The sequence below is a fragment of the Nicotiana tomentosiformis genome, unplaced genomic scaffold (genome assembly GCF_000390325.3).
Source record: "Nicotiana tomentosiformis unplaced genomic scaffold, ASM39032v3 Un00095, whole genome shotgun sequence".
Taxonomy (NCBI): domain Eukaryota; kingdom Viridiplantae; phylum Streptophyta; class Magnoliopsida; order Solanales; family Solanaceae; genus Nicotiana; species Nicotiana tomentosiformis.
This window is the reverse complement of record NW_027174654.1, coordinates 122,274-146,689: the sequence shown is the minus strand read 5'-3', so window position 1 is coordinate 146,689 and position 24,416 is coordinate 122,274. Positions and strand designations below refer to the sequence as shown.

At 39.3% G+C, this 24,416-nt stretch overlaps 1 protein-coding gene across 1 annotated transcript; it reads left to right on the top strand.

Moving 5' to 3' along the window:
* The first annotated feature begins 23,424 nt into the window (after positions 1-23,424).
* On the top strand, positions 23,425-23,928 carry LOC138903865 (uncharacterized). Its single transcript, XM_070192437.1, has 2 exons — positions 23,425-23,535; positions 23,647-23,928. The coding sequence occupies exons 1-2, from the start codon at positions 23,425-23,427 to the stop codon at positions 23,926-23,928; spliced, it is 393 nt and encodes a 130-aa protein (XP_070048538.1).
* Positions 23,929-24,416: the final 488 nt, after the last annotated feature.

Genomic DNA, 24,416 nt, shown 5'->3' with positions numbered 1-24,416 from the left:
TCTCCATTATTGATTTGATTTGTATACATTAAAATTGCTTGACCTTTTCCTGCTAATTATTTTACCTGTTTAATTAAAACTTGATTTTTTTATACTATGCATTATATTGATGGTTGATTTTCTTTAAATTAAGTATTATTAATATGAAGTATTTGACATTTCTAAATTTGATATCGAAACACCGTATTAAAGATTTTGAAATATTATTTTCCTGAATATTTTCGTAAGATTTTTGGTACTCATTGTGATCGAGCCGTGAGCTCTTTATTGTGGAAAACTATTATGGTTGGATTATTTTGGCATGAGCCGTGAGCTCTTTATTATTGAAAAATATTGTTGTTGATTTATTTTTGAAAAATTAAAATATTGGGCACTTGAGGTGCAAATTGTGATATATTGTGATATTGATACCCATGCGGTAGTATAAGGCCTGGGTATTGAAACACATGCGGTGAGATAAGGGTGGCTTGATGTGCGTGGCTAGTAGGGGTGACTACTAGAAGTCATGCGTTGTGATAAAGGTGGCTAAAACGCGGGATGCTAGTTCGGGAAAAATATTTTTTAAATAAATTCTGACGGCTCCCACAGTGATATAAGAAAATGAGATATTGTGAATTTATTTATGATTTGGGACTACGAGGCGGTACCTCGGTAGTGCCCTTGTTGATATTGATTTATGGCCATAGTTGCCTTCGATTAATTGTTGTGATTTTCATAAAGCTGAAAGGAAATTCTGTTTTGATTCCACGAGATATTATTTGGTGTCATTAAATGTGACATACTATTTGATTCATTTCCATATTCATTTTATCTTATTAAATTGTTTAAATATTTTTTTCCATGTCATTATCTATTCTCCAGTAGGGCCTGACTTGACCTCGTCACTACTCTACTGAGGTTAGACTTGGCACTTACTGGGTACCGCTGTGGTATTCTCATACTACGCTTTCTGCACATCTTTTTGTGCAGATCCAGGTACATCTTATCAGTTTAGACGTCAGTGAAGTTACCTATGCACGGAGACTTCAAGGTATATCTGCCAGCGTCCGCAGACTCCGTAGTCCCCTTCTATCATTTTATGTTGCTTCCTTATTTTTCTTTAGACCTTGATACATAGAAATATTGAGAAAAATTTTTAGAAGCTTGTGACTTATTTCTACCGAGTTTTGGGAGTTGTAATTATTTGAATTATAGTTTATTTATTTCAGATATTTATGATTATTCCGCATTGATAGGCTTACCTAGTCTTAGAGACTAGGTGCCATCATGACCTTCTATGGAGGGAATTTGGGGTCGTGATAGTGAACTAGAATAACGAACAACCAGTAGAAATCCCCAAAACACGGAGTCACGAGTACACGAGCATTTTCTAATGAATACAATAATAATATTACAACGTCTGTCCCGAATATAATAAGACAAAATAAAATAAATAGTACAATGGAGACTCGATGGACTGGGATGCGTAGCATGGAATACATCTCACATAAAGTCTCCTCGACACTAAGATGACCACCAAATGAACCTCTCAGTTCATGCACATTTAGTGCAGAAGTGCAGCATGAGTACGTAAATCAACGCGTACCCAGTAAGTATCTAGCCTAACCCTAGAGAAGTATTGAAAAGGGGTTGACATGGACACTTACTAAAAATAAAGCAATATAATAAAACTAAAGCAGATATACAACGTACAATAACAATAAGATAAATCTTCAGGGTTCATTGTCTACGAATTTTTTCTTTTAAAGTATAAATTTCTCGTTCTTGTAACCTGCCTTAACAGCTCAGAAATTATCATGTGCCAATATAAATAAATAAGGAACATTGTATACTATTTCGGGCATCAGTAGAAAGATTAACTCGTGAACATTCGTACTACTAGCGATATAACGCACGATTCTGCCGAGGGGCGAGTGGAACGAACCATAGATGCATCTATACACTGCCGAGGCGTTTGACCCGCTCCAGAAGAAAAGGAATGAAATTACCGAATTATGAGACACATGTTTACGATACAGAACATGGGCATAAAATGAATATAATCTTTACCATTTCACAAATAACTTGCCAAAAATTCAAAGTGTTAAGGCTTGGCCTATTATACATACGTTTATTTCTAATTCAAATTCAGTTATAACTTTAATTAGTTATGCCAGCAGAATGAGTTCAAATAATTCAAATATCACACGATAAGATCCCAAGTCCACCCAGACATAACATGCTTTAGCTACGTACGGACTCTCGTCACCTTGTGCGTACGTAGCACCCACAACTAGTTGCACATAATAATAATTATCACCTAGGTGTACTCTCCCTCTCATAGAGTTAGACAAGAGACTTACCTCGCTCCGAAGTTCCATGACCGGCTCCAAGGCCTCTCAGCACCTCAAACCAATGCCCGTCTGTCCAAAACTATTCAAAACATATGCAACTCAATGAAAATACACTCTAATACCCATAATTAATCAATTTAAATAATTTCCAACTACGCTCGAAAAGTCGATAAAATCAACCCTCGGGCCCACATGCCCGGATCCCGAAAATTCTTGAAGATAAACCTTACCCCCATAACACCACTAACTTAAATATATAATTTATTCTTGATTCCATGTCCAATTCCGTAGTCGAAATCCAAAAATACAAAATTCTAGATTTTCTATCAAAAATCTAAAATTTCTACTAATGGTCATGCTCTAATCCACGTATAAACCATGTATTTAACTTGTAATAAGTGGGAATCACTTACCTTAGGTTGTTTGATGAAAATATCCCCTTGAATCTCTCCAAAATAACCCTAACCAAGTGAAATAAAAGAAAATGGGCCAAATCCTATTTTTTATAAAACTTCACTGCCCAGATGACTATTCGCATATGCGGAAACATTATCCGCTTCTGCGGCTCAGAGCCTACTTCTGCGGCTCCCTTTAGGCCCTTCACCTCCGCATCTGCGGCCCTTCCAGTGATTCTATGCCTTCGCTTCTGCGATGCCTCATCCGCAGGTGCGGTTCCACTTCTGCGGAACTCAAGGACGCCGCATCTGTGCCATCACAGATGCGGAAATAGTCTCGCACCTATGCCATTGCCCTGCTCTCCCATAACCACTTCTGCGACCCTCTTGGCCAATTCTACGACTCCGCACCTGTGGCCAAAACATCGCAGGTGCAGTTACAACAGTTTTGCTGCCACCAGCAAAATTCATAAGGCCAAATACAATCCGTTAACCATCCGGAAATCACCCGAGGCCCTCGGAACCATAACCAAATTTACCAACACATCCCAAAATACAATACGAGCATAGTCGAGCCTTCAAATTGCATCCAACAATGCTAAAACCACGAATCGCATCCCAATTGAAGCTTAATGAACTTTAAAACTTCGAAATTCTACATTCGACGCAGAAACCTATCAAATCAAGTCCGAATGACCTAAAATTTTGCACACAATTCATAGTAGACATTACGGACCTACTCCCACTTCTGGAATCAAAATCCGACCACGATATAAAAAAGTCCACTACCAATCAAATTTTTCCAAAAATCATCCAATTTCCATCTTTTGCCAATTGACGCCGAAATGCCCTACGAACCTCCAAATCAACATCTTTACATGCTTAAAACCAAAATCTCCATATGAACCTGTTGGAACTTTCAAATTCTGATTCCGAAGTCGTTTACTCAAAAGTCCAATCTTAGCTAATTCTTCCAACTTAAAGCTTCCGAAATTAGAAGTTTCATTCCAAATCCATCTCAAATTTCCCGAAATTCGATTACGACCACACGTTAAAGTCATAATACCCAAAGTGAAGCTGTTCAAGGCCTTAAATCGCCGAACGATGTGCTAGAGCTCAAAACGACCGATCGGGTCGTTACATGGTGTCACAATTATATGAGTAACTAGTAGAATATACGAGACTCTAACTATTGTCCGAAATAAAGTAGACAAAATATAAATACAAAAGAGAGACCTTAGGGGCTGCAGAATGGCTCAGGAAGCCGCTCACCACTAGTCCTCGAGATATCTGGGATGCGCGCTAGTAGGACCGCTGATGACGTCCAAATCCACTACTAAAAACTAAATGGACACAGTCATATGCAATATAATTTACCCAACTATTAGTCGGGTTCGAATCCCAAAGAGAACAATATATAGGCGATTAGGCGTGTAAGAGAATTATGACTTATTTTGCTAAGACAAACACTTAGAAATGTTTTAAGAAAATATTTATAACTAATTGTAAAAATATAAACTAACCTAGAAAAAAAGTAAAATGATCAATGACGACAAGCATGTATGCATTGGGAATTACACTCAAGTAGCGATCCAATAAATTTCACCATTTTATAAATATGAGCGAGTTTATTATTAATTATTCTTAGGTAATAATTCTATATTAGCTTCTTTCGAAGACTAAAAAGGCTTCCTAATTGAATTATCCCTAAAACAATTAAGAGATTAAGCACACCCGAATATAGCTACAAATAGTTCAATCCGATCCCTAGGTCGTATAAAATCAGGCTTAACGCCTCAAGTTCTTGTTAATTAATCTTTCCCAAACCCTAATTAGTTTTCCCAAAATTAATTCGAAGTGAATAGGCGAGTCCTAGGGTTAACTAATCCTTTCGGAAACTTTTATTAACAAGAATACTTAAAGAAATAATAACTCACTTCATAATAAATAAAAATCGGTCAATACATAAGCACAACAAGATATTTTAATCCACATTTTAAATATGAATATTCCCATAATAAAGATTTAAATGCTGGAAAAAATACTACACACTTAGATATTCAATATAAAGCAAGGAAATGAAGAATTAAACATAAATGGGTAAGAAATTCTCAAACAAAAGCTCCAAATCTTCAAGACCCAAGTGTCTGTGCAAGAATCCTAGCTCCAAAAATGGACAAAAGCTGCCCAAGATGTGCAGAGACTGTCAAAGTCTACCAAAGATAAGTTTCCAATAAGTTAGGTCGTGTATTTGTGGGTTTGAAATCGAGAAAATGTGAAATGCCAAGACTATCCATAGTTGAAGCTCGTTGACCGCACATGCGGAAGGATCATCACAGGTGCGGCTCCCCAGAAGCGGAATGCTGCACGCAAAAGCAATCATAAGTGGGCATTTGAACCTCCGTAGAAGTGGTCCAAGAAGCGTAGAAGCGCATACGCAGGTGCGTCGTTTGTGCGCAGATGTGCCTCCGTAGATGTGCCTAACAAAATGCAGATGCGCTCCCAGCTGGAGATTGATATTTCTGCAGATGCGGCCTTCCACTCGCAGATGCGAGGTCGGATAAGAGAACAGCATTCCGCGTATGCGGAATCACTAAAGGAATTTGAACCTTTTTTAACTCTTTTATTGCACAATTCCACTTCAATTGAATTTAACTCTCTATATTGCATCATTTACCTGAAACTCTCACAATACACACCACAAACAACCTCATAATATAATTAACGGATACAAAAACTAAAGAAAAGAGACTAAAATAAATGGTAAAATCATCACTCATCAACCGCCAGATGCACCTGCCTCAGATCCTGCACGGTTAGTGCAGAAGTGTAGCGTAAGTACATAAATAAAATGTCCCCTGTAAGTATCAAGTCTAACCTCAAAGAAGTAGTGATGAGGGGTCGACATCGACACTTACTATATAGTAAGGAAATACAGAATTCTAAATGAGTATGGGTTACATAAATAATAATAGCAACTCAATAACAAGTAGAAAGTAAATAATCCTTTCACACATGGTATGTTCCAAATAAATTTCCATCTTATTTAAAATTTTCTTCTCAAGCCAGGGAAAGATATCAAATATATTATTACACTTCGAGTGTTATCACATACGATTATGCCGAGGTCCTACGACCCGATCCAGAATAATGTGTACACTGCTGAGGGTCGAGCGACACGAATCATAGATGCATCTATATATTGCTGAGGCATTCAGCCCTCTCCACAAGAAGAGCGGATACTTTATAAACAATCAGTTAAAGAGGTAATACAAGGCTAATACACAATGTAATAAAATTTCCATTTACGGTCAAGTAATACTCTAAAAATTCAAGTAAGTGAAATTCGGTCTTTTACAATTACTCTAACAAGTTCTAGTATAATTAAGGCACTTTAATTAGTAAGTACGGTGCAAACATTACAAATACTTCATTATTCAGGTTCTAAACTACCCGGACATAAGCATGATTTGTAGCTACGCACAGACTCTCATCACCTCGTACGTATGTAGCCCTTACAAGTAGAAGCAAATAGCAATTTAAAGCACCTATGAGGTAAATTCACTCTTACAAGGTTAGACAAGAGATTTACCTCATCTCAAGTTTTACTTTACAGTCATAATTTCATTTTAAAGCCTCAAATCAGCACCGAACAATCCAAAGCTAGACAAATGTTACATAATTTAATCAATACATGTTCAAAAAATTATATTCTAACTATTAGAGTGATTACCCAACCCCAATTAAAAGATTCAAAAAATTCATCCCCGGGCCCACATACCCGGATTCCAAAAATTTTCGAAGAAAGTTGTTACCCATACCCACACGAACTCAAATATATAATTTTCACTCAATCCCATAACCATTTTCGTGGGTAAATTTCAGTTTTTTATCAAAACCTAGGGTTATTCATCTAAACCCATGATTTTCAAAATTTTTACATTTTAAAATCTACCCATAATCTATGTATTTAACTCACATTATATAGAAATTACTTATCTCAAAGTGCAAGGTGAAAACCCTTGTCAAGAGCTCTAAAATCTCCCAATATGTGAAACAAAATGAGTCAAAATAGCCTAAGTCCCGCATTAAATGGACCATTCTGCCTCCTGGACATTCGCATCTGCGGTCCCTGGGCCGCATCTGCGGCTTCGCATCTGCAAGAGGTTCATCGCAGATGTAGTCCTCTATTGGCTGGCCTAAGTACGCATTTGCAGAATGAGGGCTCGCTTCCGCAATGCCGCTCTTACGGCAGGTGAGCAGCACCTGCGCTAGCTCGCGCTTCTGCGGTCGCGCATCTGCAGTCGCCTTGTCCGTATCTGCGGTTTCTAAGCTGCCTATGCTGGGCCGCTTCTGCGGCTGCTGGCTCGCTTCTGCGAGCTCGAACCTACGGCTGGCCCTCCGCAGGTGCGAATGCACCAGAAGCTGGGTGCTTCAACTATGCACCCAAGGCCAAACGACCTCCGCGCTTTGTTGGAATGGCATTCGGGGCACCCGAACCCCCGTCCAAGCTTACCTACAAGTTTGAAATAATAAAACAGACTCGCTCGCACCCTCAAAATGCAAAAACAACATTAAAACTAAGAATCACCACCCAAAACCAATAGGATCAACTTATGAAATTCAAATTCATGCAACTTACTCTGAATGCGCTGATTCGTACTTGAACTACTTGGAATAACACCAAATTTTACGTGCAAGTCTTAAATCACTATTGTCACGACCCAATTTCCCTTCCGTATGACGTCGTGATGGCACCTAGTCTCTACAACTAGGTAAGCCTAATATTTTGCGGAATAATAAAATAAAAATAGAAATTTAACCAACTATTCAAAAATACACAACAAATCCCAAAACCCGGAACATTGTGAATCACAAACTACAGAAGGAAAAAATCTAGTATCTCTATACATCAGCATCTAACAAGGAAAAATATAGAAGATAATGGACATGAGAAAGAGCAGAAGGGGACTCCGAGGTCTGCGGACGCGGCAAATATACATTGATGTCTCCAAGGCTGTCCCGGCTCACTGATAGTCCGGTTGATAAGGTGCACCTGGATCTGCACACGAAAAACATGTGTAGAGAATAACATGAGTACACCACAATCGGTACCCAGTAAGTGCCAAGCCTAACATCAGTAGAGTAGTGACGAGGTCAGGTGATGGCCCTACTGATAATTATATAATAAAACAATATAGAGTGTAATACCGCAATGAAATAAAGGCTGAAAATTTATCAACAATGAATTCATAGAAGGTAACAGCGCAGTACACAGAAACACAACAAGGGAATCTCCCGAGATACCGTCTCATAGTCCCAAACGTAAATGTGCAAGGGGATCTCCCAAAATACCATTCCGTAGTCCCAAAGTAAATGTGTAGGAAGATCTCCCGGAATACCGTTCCATAGTCCCAAAGTAAATGTGCAGGGGGATCTCCCAGAATACCGTTCCGTAGTCCCAAAGTAAATGTGCAGGGGGATATCCCAGAATACCGTTCCGTAGTCCCAAAGTAAATATGCAGTACAAGGGGATCTCACGGAATACCGGTCCGTAGTCCCAAAGTAAATATGCAGCGCAAACAATAGAAATACAACTACATCACAAAATCTTACGATTTAGACTAAGTACCAGTTAAGGAAGAAGCGGGAAATTCACTAAGCATGTTGCACAGAGTTCACATAGGCAATTAAGATACGTAGACATGTTGTATTAGACTAAACAGGATAGCTACGCAAATGGGAATAACTCAATTAAGAATAAAAATAGATTAATACTCATAAAAATGGTATAACTCAAAATAAAAGGAAAACATGTTGCTGCTCAGTAAGAAAATCGGGTTTTTCCACAACTAGCACGTGTACGTACTCGTAACCTCACGTACACGGCGCTCACATATCGCAATAGTTTCAAATCTTTAGGGGATTTCCCCCACAGAAAGTTAGGCAAGCCACTTACCTCGAACCAAGCTTAATCAATCGGTCACAGTGCCTTTCCCATGAATATCCGGCTCTGATTGGCCCAAATCTAGCCAAAAGCAATTATATATCGTAAATACAACAATAATAGACTCATATAATTAATGAAATCAACACTTTAACAAAAAATCCAAAATTAACTCAAAAATTGGCTGTGGGGCCCACATCTCAAAATCGGGTAAAATTCACAAAATACAAACACACATTCGCTCATGAGTCTAACCATATAAAATTTACTCAAATCCGACTACAAATTCCCTTCAAAACTCAAAATCTTTGTTGAAGAAGTTCTTCCAAATTTCAACCCCAAAAATCCGAAATTAAAGAGGAAATTAATGATATATTGGAGGGATATAACGATAAAGGAGTTAAGAATCGTTACCCAATTGATATCTCGGAAAATCCCTCAAAATCGCGTCCAAATCCGAGCTCCCTATCTCAAGTTTTTGTTAAAATGGCAAAACCCCCATTTTTTGGAAACTTTAACACTGCCCAGCGATTCCTTAATCGCGATCACGGAAATAGCCTAGCGATGGAGAAGAACAACTTTGCTGCCCCAGAAATTACTCGACGCGATCTCGTAGAACACCACGCGAACGCGATGCTCTGGCTCCCCTACTCACGCGATCGCGAACATCCTCACGCGTTCGCGATGATCAAAGCGCGTGTTCCTGCTTTGGTACACTTAACCCTGCGCGATCGCGACCTTGTCTCTGCGTTCGCGAAGCACCACCTCACATCACTATGCGTTCGTATGCCCATGTCCGCGAATGCGAAGAACAATTCCATCCTCTGCCCAGCTAAGCCTACGCTATTGCGGATCACCCCACGCGATCGCGTATAAGGAAACTAGAGCTCAGACACCAGAAAACTTCAGCAACCTCCTAAGTCCAAAAATCGATCCGTTGGGCGTCCGAAACTCACCCGAGGCCCCCAGGACCTCGACCAAACATACCATCCAATCCTAAAATACCATAAGAACTTAGTAGAGCCCTCAAACTTCATCAATCAATGCTAAAATCATAAATCATCCTCGGATTCAAACACAAAGAACTTGAAACTTCCAATTTTGACAACTGATGACGAAACTAACCAAACCACGTCCGATTGACCCCATATTTTTTACATAAGTCATATTAAACATTACCGACCTAATCCAACTTCCGGAATCAGATTCCGACCACGATATCAAAACTTCCACAACCGGTCCAAAACTCCAAAAATTTGACTTTCGCCAATTCAAGCCTAAATAAGCTACGGACTTCCAAAACACAATTTGGACATGCCCTTAAGTGTCCCAAATCACTCCAAAAACCGAAACAAAACCTCCCGGCAAGTCACAATAGCAGAACTAGATATGGGGGAAGCAGTATATAGGGGATCGGGTCTATTAATCTCAAAATGACCGGCCGGTTCGTTACAACTATACAGAATTATTCTCAAGCCCGAAATCCCAAACGAACCTCGATAACACCAAAGTTTACTCCAAAACAAATTTAAAGAACGTTAAAACCTTCAAGGTGCCAACTATCTATATTAAGCGCTGAAACACTTTCAGTTCATCCAAAACCCGATCCGAACATACGCCCAAGTCCAAAATCATCATACGAACCAATTAGGACCGTCAAATCCCGGTTCCGAGGTCGTTTACTCAAAGTGTTAAATCAAGTCAAACTTAAGGAACCAAGTGTTCTGATTCAACTCGAACCCTTCCAAATTCCGAGCTAACCATCCCCGCAAGTCATAAAACAGTAAAAGTACATACGGGGAGTCTTATTTAGGGGAATGAGGACTTAGAAAGAAAAATGACCGGTCGGGTCGTTACATTACCGTTTATGGATTCTAGAAGGACCATGTTAATCTATGAGCCAAAAATATGGAGGTTATGTTAAAAAAAATCCTCTAAACTTTGCACGAAATCAGTTACACCCCTAAACAAATTGTAGTCTTAAGTACCCCCGAAGTTAGATATTTGATTGTTATTACTCCTGGACGTTAATGTGGCGAAGAGCGTAGATACACACACTCTCCTTTAGGCGCGTGAAAGTGAAAAAAATTTAAAAATTAACTTTGATAAGATGTTATATTTTTCAATCGTTTATATAATTCTTTATTTATTACAATATAATTATTCTTGCTTCATGTTAATATATAAACGTATACTTTATCCAATTTTGTATTTTTAATTTCTTCTTTAGATATAATGTCTATTTGCTCCAATTGTATATTTTATCTTTTCGGATCAAATTTATAAAAACGTTAGCTAGATAAAAATAGTTTTAGCTAAAATAATAAAGTACCAATTGTGTATTATTTATTATTTTTTAGATGCAAATAACTATCTATTTAATTATGTATTTTTATTTTTGGGTCAAATTAATAAAAATACTGGCTAGAACTTTATTATTTTCTTGCTTAATTAAAAGGTACAACCAACATAGGAGTTGTAATTATTTTGCAGAAATTGATAATACTTTTTGAAATGCTACCTACTATAGTATTTAAGTAAATAAAATAACTATTATAGTATATATTGTTTTATTTCTTTGACAAGCCTACACATTTTGTTTCCCACTCAAAAAAATATTTCTCAAAACTTGGATAACGACTTCTAAAGTCATCTAATTGCTATTGTTTTAGAAAATATCGATAACCTCAACTAATAATTCTTTTACAAATAATAATTTAAACAAGGAAAGAATCTTATATATAATTCCTACTAAGTTTTAGGAGTTTTTACCTAACTCAAATAAGAAAATATTTCATAGTCAAACTTTAAAAGGGTAAAAAGGTGAACGACATTTCGTTAAGGGCCTTCGTGCTTTTAATATAATATAGATATAGATAGAAACAGATAGATAGACTTGCATTAAGAAGTAAAATGAAGCAAAAATATATAATAAAAGGGACGACAAAACAAAACCCCATACCAAAAATCTAATATCCCTCGGTCCCTCCTCTCCCTCCCTTATCCGCCACTCTCCATCCCCACTTTCTTATCTTTCTTCAGCAATCGGTGGCTAGCGCTATTACAGAGGCGGATATAGTGTATACTTGACGGGTTCAATTGAACTCATAACTTTTGATGCTGAGTAAAATGTTTTTTGTAAAATATTATTAAAATTACAAAAAAAATAGTAGATATGAACCCATAATTTTAAAAATATAATGAGTTCAATTCTAAAAAATTTAAAAGTTGAACCCATAAGGTTTAAATTCAGGATCTACCTCTGTGTGCTAATTCAAGGCCGTGAGAAAAAAGTATTCCACCGCTTCTCTATTCATGAACAGAAATTTTGACTTATTGGTTCGTCTCTTGCCAGGTAAGCTCATGTCTCTATATCGTTGGGTTCCTGAATCCTCTTGCACCTAATTGATTTGGATTTTTGAGTTCAGTTTTACGGTTTATTTCGGGAATGCGATAGATATTGTGCTTTATTTTTATAAAAAGTGAGTGCGGTTTTGAAGATTTGATATATTTTGTGACGTACACTTAATTGACTTGGGTTTCTGATTCAATTGTTTCTTTTGATTTACAATGTGTTCAAGAGAAAAGTGCCTTTGAGAAACCGCAATCTCTTCTAATGCTAAATTGTATGTTTTTCTATTTTTTCCTGTCTCTTTAAGTTTTGTGATGTTTATTTGAATACTTTCTCTTTTGTCTTTTGTGTTAAAAACAGTTTAGATCTTTTTACAGATGATTCAATGCTATGTTTTTGCTTATTGCATGATTCCTTGAATTTATTTATTACTAATGTAATGACCCGACCGGTCGTTTTGAGCTCTAGCGCATTTGTTCAGCAGTTTGAGGCTTTAACTAGCTTCACTTCCGGTATATTGACTTGTACGTGTGGTCGGAATTGAATTTAGGGAAGTTCAGAGTTGATTTGGAGATAAAAATTCTAATTTCAGAAACTTTAAGTTGGAAGAATTGACTAAGGTTTTATTTTTGAGTAAACGACATCGGAATCAAAATTTGAAGGTTGCAATAGGTTGGTATGATGAATTTTGTCTTAGGAGCGTGTCCGAATGCCGATTTGGAGGCTCGTTGGTCATTTCAGCGTCAATTGGCGAAAGTTGGAAAATTGATGATTTTGGAAAAGTTTGACCGGGAGTGGACATCTTGATATCGAGGTAGGATTCCGATTCCGAAAGTGGTAATAGGTCCTAAAGTCAAATATGACGTGTGTGCAAAAGTTTAGGTCAATCGGACTTGATTTGATAGGTCTCGACGTCGAATGTATAAGTTTGAAGTTCTAAAGTTCATTAAGCTTGAATTGGAGTGTGATTCATGGTTTTAGCATTGTTTGATGTGATTTGAAGGATCGACTAATTTCGTATTGTATTTTGGGACGTGTTGGTATATTTGGTTAATGTTCCAAGGGACTCACGTGAATTCTGTATGGTTAACAGATTGATTTTTGGACTTAAGAAATGCTAAAGATGGGCAGCAGCTGGTGTGATTGCTTCTGCAATGTCTTGGTCGCAGAAGCGAGAACGAGCTAGCAGAAGCAAAAGGGAAAGGGTCAAGGAAGTGGTCGCAAATGCTAAGAAATTCCTGCACTTGCGTAATCACAAAAGTGAGTATGAAGACGCAAAAGCGGCGGGTCCGCAGATGCGCGATTGGCCTTCGCAGAAGCACCTGCACAGAAGCAAAAATGCTTCCGCAGATGCGATGTATCACATGGGCAGTGTACTCCGCTGATGTGCATTTTGGCTCGCAAAAGCGAGGCCGCAGATGCACTAATATGTCCGTAGAAGCGAAAACTGGGCAGAACATAAGGGTATCGAACTTGGTCATTTCGTCATTTTTATTTGAGATTTTTGGAGATTGGTTCTTAGGCGATTTTGAGGAGTTTTCATCATATAACATAAGGTAAGTAATTTTTCACTTGTTGTGAGCTTAATGTAAGGTTTATATGTGCATTTAAGGATGAAAATTTAGGAAAATTATTGGATTTTCGTAAAAATCCTAGAATTTGTAATTTTTGATTTTGACCTCGATTTTGGAAGTGGAATTAAGAATAAATTAAAAACTTGAGTTAGTAAAGTTATGGATAATATTTATCTTTGAATATTTTCAAAATTTGGGCACGTGGGTCCGAGGGGTGACTTTATCGACCTTTCAAGCAGAGTTGGGAATTGTCTAAATTGATTAAATATGGGTGTTAGAGTATATTTTGATTGGTTTGCACCTTATTTGACTAGTTTTGGATCGACGGGCATCAGTTTGAGGTGTTTGAGAGGCTTTGAGGCCGGTTATGGAACTTTGGAGTGAGGTAAGTCTCCTATCTAACTTTGTGAGGGGGAAACTACCCCCAGGTGATGTGTTTGTTATGCGCTACTTGTTGCGGGGGCTATGTATGCACAAGGTAACGAGAGTCCGCATGCAGAAAGATTCATGTTATGTACGGGTAGACTTATTTTCCCGCCATACTATAACTATACTATTTGAGTTATCTTTTGCCTATTATTTTCATTTATTTTACGTTACGACTTGAGACTACAGTTGTGTAGAGTGATAGACTTGCTATTGTAGAGATTCGACGAAGTTTATGATTAGTCGCAAAATAATTGTACTTCCCTCACGAATTTGTCCCGTGTTATGCATTCTTATTGATAGGTTTCTCTTAAAATTTATAACTCACACGTCTATTTGTGAGTGGGGTCAAGGACCCATCAAAGCTTCTTATTTTAATGGGATCGGGCCGTTCTCCTCGGCAGGATAGATACATCTGTGGTTCGTGTCGCTCGACCCTCGGCAGTCCTCACATTATGATAGATCGGGCCGTACGCTTCGACATGATTATGTACTACACTGTAATGAGAGCGGGTCATTCGCCTCGGCAATAAATAGATGTATCTATGGTTCGGCAAATGGTACGATGGATCGGGTCGTAAGCCTCTGCATTTATATGAAATAATCTTATGAAATCGTGCGCAATAATTGGCAATAAGCTAGCATATTTATGAGCTTCCCCTGATTGAACTATGACAACCTATCTGGAAAGATCCATAATATATATATACTCCGATTGAGGAGCTAACTACTAGCTGATAGATTGAGATATCTTTGAGAAGAGAGTTGTACCATATATTCACACTGTTAATTTTGTTTATTGTGCAAAGTGTGCTATCACAGCCCGAATCGGCAAGTTAACGCAAAAATAGAAATTACTAGGTTTACTCAGAGAATTAGCCTTTTTTGTAAACTCAAGTATAGCCCAGATAGTTCTCAATAAATGTACGAATACGAGAATATTATAACTTTACGCTTAACCGTCAACTATAGGCATATCATAAAGACATATACTAACTATATCCAAAAGAAAGGTTTAGAATCGAATTGGTACTTCTAATGTTGATGGCTCGAGAAGGATGATCTTCTTGGAGGTTTAGGGTTGGTGGCAATTCATTGGCTCCGGTGCTATAGATAGGGAGTTGGTGTAAGGCAGTAGTTGGGCAACAAAGTATGAGGGAGGACATGAAGGGAAGTGCCTCGCGGTAGTTGAATTACTAGCAGGTCAAATATGAACAACAGAGGACGGGAAGTTGCTTAAAAGAGATGGTTTGAACGAAGTGGGAGTGGTAGAGTAGCATATAGACCATGTGGTAGGAGAGCCACGTATCTTGAGAAAGTGTAGAACGGTTTCGGAGTCGTGATGGAAGGTGATTTGGTCTACGATTTTTATTTAGAATGATTGTTACTGTACGAAGAAAGATTGAATGTGGCAGAAAGGGGTTGCTTGAAATGAAGAAAGGTGTGAAGATTTGATTATCATTTCTGATGCAATATGATTTGAGTTTGGAACGTATTGTTGAACTTTCAGTGATGTCAATAGGGAAGGAACGTACTTATACAGCTGATGGGCGAGCAAGGGTTTAGGAGAATTTACTGATTACGTGGTAGTTGTACCTAGTACAACATCGTTGGAAGATTTTGGTAAGGAATTCCACATGTGGGTTATCTTATACGAGCAGGTTAGCGGTTGCATGATGTTGATGAAGCTTCTGCGAAGAATACTACTTGCTACCTAGTAAGAGGTTGAATATGTGATTGTGACTGATAATTCAGAATGTTCATCAAAATCTTAACAAAAGACTTCGAGAAGTTTGGCGGGTTAACGGTGCAAGATCATGGTAAATGAGGAGGAATCGTTGTGGGCTTTACATTATGTGATGGTAGCTTAAGCTAAATGGGGGAGCCCCACCGTCTACAATCGTATTGCGTGGTTGTCGGCTTGTACAGCTTCTGGTTATCGGTGCATTGGTGGATTATTTGTGGCTAAGGAAAGGAAAATATCAAGGGTAATCTGAGCAGAGAAATTAATAAATGTGTGTTATATTCTCCCTTATCGATTCACGTGTAGATTTTGGGAACACTCGGAGTTTATGCTTCTTGTGGATGTAATGTACAAGAAAAAGAATTCAGTTGGTTACTTCTTTGAGAGTGTGTTTATGTGGTAGTAGAGCGTTGAAGTTTGGTGATATTCGGGATCAGTCAAAGTGGGTGACTCTCAATAACGGTTCTACTGGGTTCAAGAATTTAACTGTAGTACCTAAGGATTTCGGGTCAGTTGTGTGGTTAGGGATGGAGTTTTCACAATGGATTATGAATGGGGCTTGGAGTGTTCTATGTTATCATCGGGTATGCAATGCAGTATTGGAGGAAAGGAAGAAATAGCATTGGATTCACAGAATGTCTTGTAGAATAGGGGTACCGATTGGATATGCTATTGTGTGCATAAGGAGAGTATGTCATGGTTCATGAGTGTTGAGACAGTGTAGTCTCATGACGCGGGCTACTCAGGATGAGTGCATATTTGGTTTGTTATGCTTTTGAATGGAACTGTTATTATTTTTAAGGCAAGACGAGAGCAAATTGGAAGAAGTTGGGTCGGTTAGTGATGGCTGAATCAGCATGATTGTGGCAAGGATCAGTTCCTTCAGCATGTGAAGTTATACATGTGGTTTTTGGTTGTACGCGTGGGCTTGACAATCACCACAACTTGATTGATTTGGGAGGTATTTTATTTAAATGGACTTGAGGTGTTAATGGATTTCAGAGGAGTCATGGTAGTTTAGGTCATGACTTGAAGTTTGTATTTTCTGCAGTTTGGGAATTCAGTTGTGTGTTGCATTGGCTCTTCTAAAATAAGCTAACTGAAAGGTTTCTAGTCAATGAAATATTTATTATACTAGTAGTTTAGGGGTTATGATGAATTTGTGTATTCTCGCCTAGCGATATGATAGGGCAGCATGTGGCATAGGAATTTGAAAGTTGAGGATCAAGGTTGCGGTTCGGTGTTGACAAGAATATCACGAGCTCGGATGAGCAGGGGAAAATTCAGATGTTCAGAGTAAGCTGGCATTTTCTTTAGTGTCACCTGAGGATGGTGTTCTGTGGAAGGAGCATTTTGTACTGATTTGCGGGTTCTTGAATTTCTTTACAGATTAGTGCTGTTGGTGGAATGGAGGTGCAGAATTTGCTACCTGGTGCGGAAGGTCGTAGGAGCGTACCCCATGGGGATATTTGTATAACTGTGACATGCTAGTCATTTGATTGTTAAAGATCGAAACCAAGTACAGAGATTTTTGGTACTACCATCAATATGAGAGTTTATGCCTGGAAGGCACTGATAAGTAGGGATTTTAACCTATTATTTGCTCTCTTTTACTTGTGTTTAGGGCCAAAAATGTGTGAAGGTATTTCCGGAAACTAATGTAATATGCTTGCTTGCAGGGATTGTTCAAAATGAGCCAAAAGATATGAAACGTGGACCGCATAAATATTGTGTGGCCGCGAAAGCTACAATGTGATCGCGAGCACTATTTTGAGGTCAGCGAAAAGAAGATTCAGAGAGATGGATTTTTGGGCCAAAACATGAATGCGGACCGCGTCAGAAAGGTGCGGCCGCGAAAGTACATGCATTGTCGCGATTGGAATTACGCGGACCGCGGTTGCTGAGGTTCAGAGAGCTTATATTTTAAGCAAAAATAAGAAGTGCGATCCACGTCAGATTATGCGGCCGCGAAAGTCTCCTACGCGACCGCGATGGAAATTACGCGGTCCGTGAAACAATGCTCAACCTAGATCCAAAAGTGAAGAACGCGAACAACAATCAGAATTATGCTGCCGCTAAAGCAAGAGTGCGGCCACGGTCAGAAATATGCGGTCGCGTAACCTCCGCAGGGGTATTTTTGTTTGGAAATTTTAGCTTAGTATAAATAGAACTTTTTGTCATTTTTAGGTTGTTGTGTATTTTAGTGAGCACGTGAGACTGCTGGAACTTCCCTTTTGGGAAATTTTATATTAGATACACCTTATAACATTAGATTTTTATCTTTTAATCTAGTATTATGAATTTTTTCTTCTTTTCATCTTTTATTTCTGCTATTTCTATGAGTAGCTAGACCATAGTTAGGGTTGTGACCCAACCCTAGTGTGGGTATTTAATGGATACTCAATTTTAGGGCTTGAATGTTTATGGGTTAGTGATATTTAGCCTAGTTCTTGCTAGAAATGTAGAATTAGCAGTTGCAAACACTGATTCATGCCTTTATGACTTAGTCTCTTCTTGAGAAAGAGGGACTAAGTCTAGGAAAACTAGGCTAACAAGGAATTAGGGTGAACTCAAGAAATTGATAATACAATTAAAGGGTTAAACCTAGAGATATTAATACCCGACTTGAGCTAATATCACGTGACTTGCATGAATACTCATTTGGACTTGAGAAAGCCAAATTGGGCAAAATAACTCAAACTATCGAGAGGTATAGAGTGAGTACTTGGGTGTGATAGCTATATTACGACCCCAAATTAATGAAGCTTACCCTAGATTCTTGCTACCCGTTAGATATCCACCTAGTCGAAAGTCACTACCCTAATCCTTTTAAACACTTGAAAATCAACATCAAAAAAATATTGTACTTAGCTTTAATCATTGCATACAATAGAATAGAATTAGAAGTAGAATCAAAACCAAATTGTGTAGAAGTGTAATTAGGAACAAAACACGCATCTAAACTTAGTTATGAACCTAATTCCAAATCAATTAACTCCTTGTGGATTCGATCCAGACCTTGTTGGGTAAAACTGCATCGCCCATCCTCACTACTCAATAGTAGTGCAGGCTTAAACCCGATCTATTTTTGGCGCCGTTGCCAGGGAGTTAGATGGTCTTAGCTATATATCTAACTATTTATGTGTTTTGTTTTTCTTTTCTTCCATTTTTCTAATTTTTCTGTGTCAATTGCTTTTAGGTTCCAAATGGCTCTTAACGAGGCCATCGGACATATTCCTCAGGGGGGGGGGGGAGGTAGATGAAATGGATGAGTTTCATCTTGAACCTCAAGTACAAAGAAGAGGCCGCCCGCCTCATAACAACGTTCCAAACCCTCCCCCACCTCCTCCAAGGGCAGCACACCGGGTGTTTCCCAATTAAAGCTATGCAAGTGCAATTGTCCCGTCCCGGATTCGGGCGGGCAATTTTCAAATAACCAATGTCATGCTTACTCTATTGGAACAAAGGGGTTTCTTTACCGGAGCTCCATATCAGAATGCATATAAGCATCTCAAAGGTTTTATAGACACATGCTGGGGGAGCAAGCAGACGAATGTATCTAAGGACGCTTTGAGGTTAAGGATTTTCCCTTTCTCACTTAGAGGGAAGGCTTTGGATTGGCTTGAGAGGCTACCCAACCATTCCATCACCACTTGGGATGTGTTGGCCGAGAAGTTCATAGCAAAGTTCTTTTCACCGGGACATTTGGCAACATTGAGAGATGAAATCCTTGCTTTTAGACAAGATCCAAATGAACCGTTACATGAGATTTGGGAACATTATCGGAAAATGGTCAAAGAATTCCCAACAACGATATGACTGAAGCAATGATCCAACAAACCTTTTATAGGGGTATCAACACAACTAACCAGTGTGTGGTGAATCAGCTTGCAAGGGGTAACTTCATGAACATGCCATATTTAGAAGCATGTGAAATATTAGATGAGATGGCGGACACCTCTTCAGCTTGGCAGAGTTGACAACTACCATGAATCAGTTAGCCAAGGCACAACTTCAGCAGGTTCAGGGGCCAAGGCAAGTAAATGCCATGGAATGAGTAAATGTAATGGTTAACAAGAAGAGACAAAGAGGTCAACAAGTTCAACACAAGCAGGATCAATTTGAGCAAAGTGGTAGTGGGTACAACCAAGATGACTCTTATGACGATCAAAGTGAAGAGGTTCAATATATGAATAATTACCAAGGTCAACGGAGCAATGCTCCAAATCAACAACGGTGGATATCATAGGGAAACAATCAAAATTGGGGCAACCAAGGCCAAGGGAATTGGAATAGTGGCAACAACAACAATCCAAACAATTGGGGGAACAACAATCAAAATTAGGGGAATCAAGGAAATAACCAAGGCAATTGGGGTAGCCACAATAATAGTAATTAGAGAGGCAATGGAAACCAAGGGGGTGGGAACAACAATAATCAAGGGAACCGGGGGTCGGGCTTTCAAAGGCCTCCGATGTATCAACAACCCAACAACCCGCCTCTATATCTGTCACAAGGTCAAAGTTCCTCCAACAATGAGATGGGATGGATAGAAAGTATGTTCAAGCAAATGATGGAAAGAAACGCCGACTCCGATTCCCAAATAGCCTCCCACAACACTTCTATCCGCAACTTGGAAGTCCAAATAGATAAAATTTCTCAAGCCTTAAATACTCGCCCTAAGGGGGCACTACCAAGTGATACGGTAGTAAAATCGAAGGGTGGAAAAATATGGGCCATGCTATATCGGTGACTACAAGAAGTGGTAGAGGTGGAGTTTCTAGTACCTCTAATCCAAGAAAGATCGTGAATGGTGATGTGGTTGTGCAAGAAGAGTATGATACAAGAAATGATGAGAATGTGAATGAAAAGTGAGGATAGACATTGATGAAAACGTAGAGGAGACACAAGATGATGTAAACCCGTCAAGGGAAAACATGATAGACATACCGGATCCGGTAGTGCCCAAAGCCAAGGCTCTTTTGCCAATGCCTCCTCCACCATATCCTCAAAGTCTTGGAAAGTAAAACAACGAGAACCAATTCAAGAAATTCATTGATATTATGAAACGTTTGTCCATAAATGTTCCTTTGGTTGAAGCTCTAGAACAAATGCCAGGATATACCAAGTTCATGAAGGACTTGGTAATAAAGAAGAGGTCAATGAACTGTGAGATGATCAAAATGACACATCAAGTGAGTTCCATTGTGCATTCTATGGCTCCAAAGTTAGAAGATCCCAGTGCCTTTAAAATTCCATACACTATTGGTAGTGCCGATTTCGCCAAAGCCTTTTGTGATTTGGGAGCGAGCATTAATTTGATGCCATATTCTATGTTCAAGACATTGAGAATTGGGAAACCAAGACCTACTTCCATGAGGTTGAAAATGGAGGATCGAACATTGAAGAGCCCATTAGGGATAATTGATGATGTGCTAGTTTGGGTCGACAAGTTCATACTTCCCGCAGATTTTATGATACTCATCTGTGAGGTTGACTATGAGGTCCCAATCATATTGGGAGACCTTTCCTAGCTACAGGGAAGGCCTTAGTTGATGTGGAAGCTGGGGAGCTCACCTTCCGGGTGGGCGATAAAAAAGTTGTGTTCCACGTGTGCAAGTCAACGAGGCAGCCTAATAGCAACGAAGTATGTTCATTTGTGCATCTTGTGACTGAGGTAATTGTTGATGACACAAGTGCTATGATTAATGTGGAAGACCCTTTGGAAGATGTGTTGTTGAATCATGATGAGGATGACAAGGAAGTCTTGGTAGAATGTGAGAGTACTTTGAAAGAACTGGGATCTTACACATATGGACCCCGAAAACGTTCCTTGGACCTTGAGAACCGGAAGACTCCACCAACAAAGCCCTCAATCGATGAGCCACCCACATTGGAGTTGAAGCCCTTGGAACATCAAAGAAGGTTTAACGAGGCCATGCAAGAGGTAGTCAAGAAAGAGATCATCAAGTGGCTAGATGCAGGGGTTGTGTACCCCATTCCTGATAGTTCATGAACTTCGCCGGTTCAATGTGTCCCAAAGAAGGGGGCATGACTGTGATCACAAATGATAGAAATGAATTGATCCCCACAAGAACTGTCACCGGTTGGAGGGTATGCATGGATTATAGGAAGCTGAACAAAGTGACCCGGAAATACTTGCCGGACGTGCTTATTATTGATTTTTGGATGGGTATTCTGGATATAACCAGATTCTCATTGCACCTGAAGACCAAGAGAAAACCACCTTCACTTGTCCGTATGGCACATTTCCGTTCTCAAGGATGTCATTTCGTTTGTTTAATGCACCGGATACTATATAGTGTTGTATGATGGCAATATTTACGGATATGGTGGAGGATTCCTCGAGGTGTTCACGGATAATTTCAGTGTTGTGGGGGATTCCTTTGAGGAATGCTTGGATAATCTTGATAAAGTGTTGGCCCGATATGAAGAGACTAACTTAGTGCTTAATTGGGAGAAGTGCCACTTTATAGTCGATAAGGGCATTGTCCTCGGCCATAAGATCTCCAAGAACGGTATTGAAGTGGACAAAGCAAAAATTGAAGTGATATCAAAACTCCCTCCTCCGACTTCCGTCAAGGGAGTGAGGAGCTTTCTTGGTCACGCGGGGTTTTACCGTAGGTCCATCAAGGATTTCTCAAAAGTGGTGAACCCCTAGTGCAAGTTGTTGGAAAAAGATGCCAAGTTTATGTTCAATGATGATTGCATGAAAGCCTTTGAGCTACTCAAGTATAGGTTGACTACCACTCCCTTCATTACCGCACCCAATTGGAGCTTACCATTTGATCTCATGTGCAATGCTAGCGATGTTGCGGTAGGAGCGGTATTGGTGCAAAGAATCACCAAGATATTTCATCTGGTCTATTATGCAAGCAAAATAATGAATGACGCCAAAGTCAACTATACGGTGACCGAGAAAGAGCTATTAGCCATTGTCTTTGCCATGGAAAAGTTCCGCCCATACCTCATAGGTACAAAAGTGATTGTGCACACCGATCACGCGGCACATCGTTATTTGATGAGTAAAAAGGACTCTAAGGATAGGTTGATGAGATGGGTTCTTCTTCTACAAGAGTTTGACCTTGAAGTCATAGACCGAAAAGGGAGTGAGAATCAAGTGGCGGACCACTTGTCCTGCTTGGAAGAGGAGGGGAGGCTTCATGATGGCCTCGAGATTAATGATTTGTTTTCGGATGAACAACTCCTCTCCGTGTCTTTGACTGAGATACCTTGGTTCGCCGATGTGGCTAACTTTCTTGTGACCATCATTGTCCAAAATGAGTTCTTTTCTAACCAAAGGAAGAAGATCAAACGGGACTGCTTGGGTTATTATTCGGACGAGCCATATCTTTTCAAAATTTGCAATGATTCTGTTATTCGGAGATGTGTTCTGGAAGAAGAGCAATTGAGTATTCTTGAAGCTTGCCATTCCTTGCCCTATGGTGGGTTGAGAACTACTTCAAAAGTCCTAAGTTGTGGATTCTATTGGCCTACCTCATACAAAGACGCTAGTGAGCTCGTTAGGCATTGTGATGAGTGCCAAAGAGCCGATGGAATTTCCAAGAAGAGTGAAATGCCTCTCACCACCATCCTTGAGATTGATATTTTTGATGTTTGGGCATAGACTTTATGGGATCATTTCTGAGTTCATGTGGGAACATTTATAGTCTTGTTACTGTGGATTATGTTTCCAAATGGGTTGAAGTTGTGGCTTTGCCCAACAATGAGGCGCAGAGTGTGGTGGCTTTCTTTAAGAAAAATATCTTCACAAGGTTCGGCACCCCAAGGGCTATCATTAGTGATGGGGGTTCTTATTTTTGCAACAAAGCCTTTGACACTTTACTTTCCAAGTATGGTGTCAATCATAAGGTGTCAACCCCCTATCATCCTCGGGCAAGTGGACAGGTTGAAGTCTCCAATAGGGAGATCAAGAGCATTCCATCTAAGACTATCAATGCAAACCGCACTGATTGGTCAAAGAAACTTGACGATGCTTTAGGGGCCTATAGAACAACTTACAAGACTCTAATTGGTATGTCTCCGTACCAGTTGGAATTTGGGAAAGCATGTCATCTTCCGGTTGAATTAGAGCACAAGGCCATGTGGGCGCTGAAGAAATTGAACCTTGAATGAGATGTAGCTGTCAATCTCTGGGTAGAGTAACTAAATGAACTTGATGAGTTCCGGTTCCATGATTATTCCAGCTCGTCCTTGTATAAGGAAAAGATGAAGTACTTACATGATAAGTATATCCGGAACAAAGAATTCAAGGAAGGTGACTTGGTTCTTCTATTCAACTCTCGGTTACGGATGTTTCCGGAAAAACTCAAGTTGAAGTGGAGTGGTCCTTTCGAAGTGGTACATGTGACTCCTTTCGGTTCTCTAGATTTGAAAAAAATGAATGGTGAGATCTTTAGAGTCAATGGGCACCGAGTGGAGCACTACCTTGGCAAGAGTGATGATAGCCACGTTGTGGAATTGATCCATTTCAAATGATGATGGTAACATGCGTCACGCCGTGACGTTAAATCAAGCGCTTCCTGAGAGGCAACCCATGTGTTTTTCTTTCTTTTTATTTTCTTCGTAGATTAGACATTGTTTTGGACTAACTGGTTGTGAAG